The sequence below is a fragment of the Fopius arisanus genome, unplaced genomic scaffold (assembly GCF_000806365.1).
Source record: "Fopius arisanus strain USDA-PBARC FA_bdor unplaced genomic scaffold, ASM80636v1 scaffold00080, whole genome shotgun sequence".
Lineage (NCBI taxonomy): Eukaryota > Metazoa > Arthropoda > Insecta > Hymenoptera > Braconidae > Fopius > Fopius arisanus.
This window is the reverse complement of record NW_011887819.1, coordinates 586,214-592,213: the sequence shown is the minus strand read 5'-3', so window position 1 is coordinate 592,213 and position 6,000 is coordinate 586,214. Positions and strand designations below refer to the sequence as shown.

At 38.5% G+C, this 6,000-nt stretch overlaps 1 protein-coding gene across 1 annotated transcript in view; it reads left to right on the top strand.

Annotated features, from left to right (window-relative positions):
- Positions 1-6,000, top strand: part of kl-2 (dynein heavy chain 2, axonemal kl-2) — a 254,839-nt gene that overhangs the window by 58,516 nt on the left and 190,323 nt on the right. Inside the window, exon 4 of the mRNA XM_011310984.1 lies at positions 1,449-1,950. Coding sequence (XP_011309286.1) covers positions 1,449-1,950 — 502 coding nt within the window. The remainder of the gene's footprint in view (positions 1-1,448; positions 1,951-6,000) is intronic.

Sequence of the window (6,000 nt, the reverse complement as noted above, 5' to 3'; positions counted from 1 at the left end):
CAATCTTTGCCCATTATTGGGTTACAATAGTATGTACGCCAGATCTTAACCAAGCATTGGTCCAATGATTGACGATTGGCAAACCCTACTTGGGACCTTTTTTTCTTGAATAGTTGAATTTTTTATTGGTTTATGTTTTTATTCCATTTTTCTTCCACTTTTGCTTTTCAAGTCATCGATTTCCGTCTTCAACTTAGCACACGACAAACTTGAGGACTTGTAGCATTCTCTTCATTTGACTGCCTTTTTGCAGGACAAAGCAGTCAATTCAAATATTTTTTGTTTTTTATGATTTTTTGCCCCTTTTGTTAATATTACATAAGATAAAAGTAGAATCATGTTAAATTTAAAGAGTTACGATCTTTTATTCTCGGGGTGAAACTAATAACTTCCTGTAGGGAAGTTGAAAATTAAAAACTCCAATTGCGAGGTATCCTGCGAATTTAATGTACATCTGTTGCACGTTCACATTCGTCTCCATCGCTTTCGGAAGATCGAACGCTGTACGGACGTGCTCGTGCGTGAAACAGAGATGCACCACGTTGTACGACCAACCTGTGTGCTCCATCAATCTAACAGTGATTTCTGGAGAATTACTCAACTTACAGAGCTCATGCAATGGCCGTATAATTCGTTATAGAATTCGGAATGATACGAAGTTTGAATGTCGTGATAACTTTTCAATAGTTTTCGAGATATTCATATCCAACGGTACAGTGCTATGAGAATAACGGACACAGTGTCCATAGCTGCACGTCTATGTGATTTACACAACTGTGCAACTTTTGTAAAGAGTAGATTTTTGATCTCTAGTTTTTAATAATTAGAAATGCATTAGAATATTTTTGTTTCATGATTAACCTGAAGATTGTGATAAATTGAGGATATTAAAAGAAGAAAAACAATCTTAATTATATAATCTTGATGATAATCTTAATGATAAATCTCAATATTTTTGGAAAACATTAATTTTATTTTTCCGCCATTCAATGTAGGCGTATAGTAGTGCAGTAGCTAGGGCGAAAGACAGTGAACGCGTAGAAACTTGGTCGGTATGTACTTGTCTAGAGACACTACTGCGTCTCCTGATCTGGTGAACGTTGCTAATTCTTGGTAGAGATTCTTACTTTTTTTTTTTAATTTTATCTGGGGAACAGAAAAATCATTCCATGTCGGCCTTAATCTGATTTCCAACGTCATCTATGAGATTATCAATTCAAAGTGTGCTTAATCTCTAAAGGACTCAATACGATAAACTGCAGGGTGTTTTACTTTGCAGATAATAATGAAACTAAAGGAACTGTTTATCCGTAAATTGTGTTAAAATTTTCTGAATTAAAAACTTACATACAAATTGTCTAACATAATCGGCTTAAGGAGCGATAGAATTTCTAAAGTATGGTCTGAGAAGGTAATTACATTCTTCTTAAATGGAACAATCTTTATAGATGAGAGCTTCGATGAGAAATGGATACTTTTCGATGGTCCAATTGATGCTCTTTGGATCGAGAACATGAATAGCGTAATGGATGATAACAGAATCTTAACTCTGGTCAACAACGAACGTATAATAATGCCCAAGCAGGTGTCATTACTATTTGAAGTACAAGATTTAGCAGTAGCTTCCCCTGCTACCGTGTCACGGGCCGGCATGGTGTACAATGATTACCAGCAACTAGGATGGCAACCATTTGTCAACTCGTGGCTCCAAAATTACCCTAATGCTCCAGAATTCGTTGAAGAAATGAAAAAATTATTTCATCAGTTCGTGGATGAATTGCTCATTTTTAAAAAAGAGAAATGCTCCGAAACAATTCCAATTCCTGAACTAAACGCAGTCGAAAGTCTCTGCAAGCTTTTAACAATATTTGCAACTGCAGAAAATGGAGTCGAGTTAACGACAAACAGAGAAGAATTCAACTTTTTGTGCAAAATATTGTTTCTTTTCTGGTAAGTATTAACTCGAGATCGAAATAGATAGTATGGTGTAGTAATGTTATCAAAAAATTGATATTATTTTGACAAATAGTAATAAATAATATATAATGACTATTTCTATTGGCTCAAAAAGTACTCGCTCTAAACCCAAGTCAACAGAATCTTAGTCTGCAGTCTGAGAATCTTTCCGTTACGAATGGAAGAAAAAAAACTGATGCAAAAATTTCCCGTTCAACTACTAAGGACAGATTTTGCACTTATAATTTCTTCTTTTATCAAGTATTCAAAGGCTGATACACGAAAAAGAAATAATATCGACATTGAGTCGAATAATTGAGTGCAGTAAGATGAGATATTTTTGTGGAACTGTAGCAAAACAATGTAGAAGGAAACTAGACCCAATATGATTTTTTACTATTTAGGGGACATAAACGGTTCTTCAGGGTCGATACGGTCCACGATTACATAATGCCAGCTGTGTGATTTATTTGAAGTGATAGTAAACTTAAAAAGTAAATGTTTTTAGTTTGGCCCTCCCCTACAGTTTTTAGTCGCCGGCATTCTCCGCCAACATTCTCTCCTGTTCTACTACCAACGACGAGTGAACCAAAAAGAGCGTTGCCCTGAATGAGGTGGAGAGAATAAATAGTCACGATTCACACGAATTGAATTACGCATATTGTTAAAAACTGTTAGTACTAATATAATAAAGCACTGCATATAATTTCCTATCTGAACCGACGTGCGGTGGCCGTGCGGTTATAGCGTAGGGGGTTGGCACATGAGATTCGTGGGTGCGATTCCCAGTCGGGAAAATGCCAGGGGTTTTTTTAGAGATATAGAGTTCGCTCTAACTTGCTCAGGTTTTCATTGTACGAGCGATAGTCTCGAAAGAGACGACTGTACGTGGCCAAGGTTTTTTCCCATGAGGTTTTTCCTTTGGCCCTCGGCGTAATCGCGATACAGGGGGAACTGGGGGTGGGAAATGTAAAAGCATGAAAGGGTATACATGTGTGGACAAGTTTAGTTTTTTTTAATTTCCTATTTTTCTGAGTTAGTATTTATCTTAATACCTATCAAAAACAGAGGAAAGAGTACATATTGAGTCGCACTACTATATACTATATACCTATAACTAGGGGGAGAAGACCGGTCTAAGTCAACCTTTGGGGGAATCATACCAGTTGCGTAAATCATACCCGTCGCGAACCTGGACTACGCTGAGTGCTGCTGAGGCTTGAAACTTTTTTTTTAAAAGTGCTTCACCACGCGAGGAATTTTAGTAAATACTTCATAATTTTATATAGTTAATTATAGATTAACTGCTCCTTAAAGGAAAAGCGAAGTAGACTGTATACCTACATGAGCATCCCCCAAAATAAGTGAGATGGCTCAAGGAGGTTAAGGTTATTAATAGCTGCTCTGTTCAGACGCTACGGATATCTATTTACTGTATGATATACCTCGAAATAAAAGAATTATAGAACAAAATATGTTGGACATAGCAGGAGCTCTGACATACTCTTACCGAACTTTTTACTTAAAGACTGTTGAAAGGGCAATGTGAAAATAGTATATTATGCAACACGTGCGTAATATATTTTTTGACTCGTGGGAGGTTTGTAACACGAGCCGAAGGCGAGTTTTACAATCCCACGAGTCGAAAAATATATTACGCACGCGTTTCATACAAAATTTTATGTCATTGCGCCCGGAATCCGCGATTTAACCGAGCGAAGCGAGGTTAGAATCGCGTGATTACGGGCACCGATGGCATAAATACAAGATAATAAGAAAATATTAGCGACGGCGGTGGCCATGAGGGTAGGAGGCGGAGTGACATGCGGAGGGCTATGGTTCAATACCCGGTCATAAGAAAGTCAAAGGAATTTTCAAATTTAATCATTTATTTTATCGTCTGAGTGACAGTCTCGAAGCGGAGGACTGTACCTGTCTGAGATTTGTTTTTCATCAAGTGTTGTACCTTACTACACGTTGAATAGAATATAACCGTAGTTAGGTGAATTATAAACATCACATACCATTAGAAGAGAAGCGGCGTGAAAATTTTTGTACGACTACGGAAACACAAAAACTGATTAATTATATGTCTTGAAGATGTTCAACTGATTAAATGTACCAGGTTCCGAGTCAGTCACTTTCTACCGGCTACTGTTGGTCTGTGTAACAGACCCTGAATTCTGAATTTTTTTCCAAGGCGCACAACTAGGGTAGAAGAAGTGTAGCGGACACTTGGTCACTAGGTAGGTCGAAATATCGAGTATTGTCGAGTATTGTCCAAATATCGAGTACCTTCAGATGAGTTGACCGTAACTAGTCACGACAGGTAGTGTCGGGAGGAGAAAGGATCTTATAAATCTCAATTAGGCCTATTGCGTGGGAGTATGTACTGAAGTACAGAATGGTTCTAATATGAGGAATTAGCACACAAAAAGAACGATACCTTTAGGTTTCTCTTAAAATAGAATTTAAATTTATTACACTTCACTTGAGATACAGAATAGAAAAAAAGTCCAAGCTAAAAACCAGGGGTAGATAGGAAAAAAGTGTAGGAGGGAATAGTGTAAATATTGTTGGTGTGTTTTTCTGACTGAAGATTGTAGAAATAAACGGCAGCAGGAAAGGGGTGATCTCTTGGTGAGTCCTCTTCGCAGTGGGTTCCGGAGAACTCCAAAAGTATGCTAGATCCTCTAGCACTAATGTAGTTGAAAACTACTCAAACACGCTTCTTTAGCGCTGGTGATGACGATGATGTGACTCCGGAGGTGTTGGTGGTGTTAATAGGCCTGAGTGGTCCACTCAGGCAGAACTTGGTTGCTCGGTAGCTTTATGTTGCTAGGCGTAGAGAGATCCCGAAGCTGGACACTCGGGGCAAACTCAGTTGTACGCTGAGTCTTTCGCCAGGTCGGTGCTGGCTTGAAGAAATATCCTCGGCTGAACGCTCGAGATGAACTCAGGTGTACACTGAGAGTTTTACCAGGTCGGTGCTGGCTTGACGAGAAGATTCCCTGAGTTATGCACTCAGGATGAGCTCAGTTGTACGCTGAGCGATTTACCAGGTCGTTGCTGGTTTGCAGAAATGCGGTCTATCTGACGCACTGCAGACAATCGAGTTGTTTACTCGAGCTTGTAGTAATGAGAGTAGGTGATGCTGCAAAGCTGCTTCCCAACAGACGGATCTTAAAGGGTCAGCTTTAGTAATGAGCAGGGCCCCTTGTTAATAACGAAGATCGAAATTTTACTTTGGACTCGTTGGTTGTGATTAAAGTTGCGCACTCAATCTGAGGTTGCAAGGAAAATCGAGTTGTACGCTCGGACTGCGCCCAGTGGTGACATCAGAGGGTGGTCCTGCAGAGTTACCCCCTTGAAGACTGGGCCTGGAGAGTTGAACTGGATGACGAGCAGGGTACCACTTGAAGATTTCGAGTCGAAGAATTAATTGAGACTGACTTCATTTGGCGAAAAACCGCCCTTTATATCAGAGGTGGGCAACCTCAGCTCTTGGAGCTATTCTAGCTCCCAACCTCCATTAGGCAAAATTGTCCCAAGCCATAAAGTTTATGGCTGCACCTCCTTCGGGCCCATGATGCCCTGCACGTAGGTGAGAGTAGTGGGGATATTCGGCAAAAACTTGGTGGTAGTAAAGGTGAAATAGAAAAATTTTCTATCTCTCTAATGGAAACATTTTTTTAATTATTGTTTTTTTTTGTTATTATCCTTCTGATTGGTTATTGGTTATTTTTATTCATCTTTATAAAAGAGGACTTCGTATCTTTCATAGATTTCTTGAAATAATTTTGAAATTATAATTGAAATATTGTTTGGGAAACAATTATTAAATATTACCATGTTGTTAATAGTCCTGAATTGACATACACTTTCAAATTTTTCATTTCTATATTTGCCGCTCTCGATGCCAAATTTTAATGAACAAATTTCTCACAATCTTTAATTGGCGATGAAATATTACTTTCTCAAGTTCATGAGCATTCCACATTCATTTACACTTATGATTATTGAATCTAAATCATCATCTTTTAA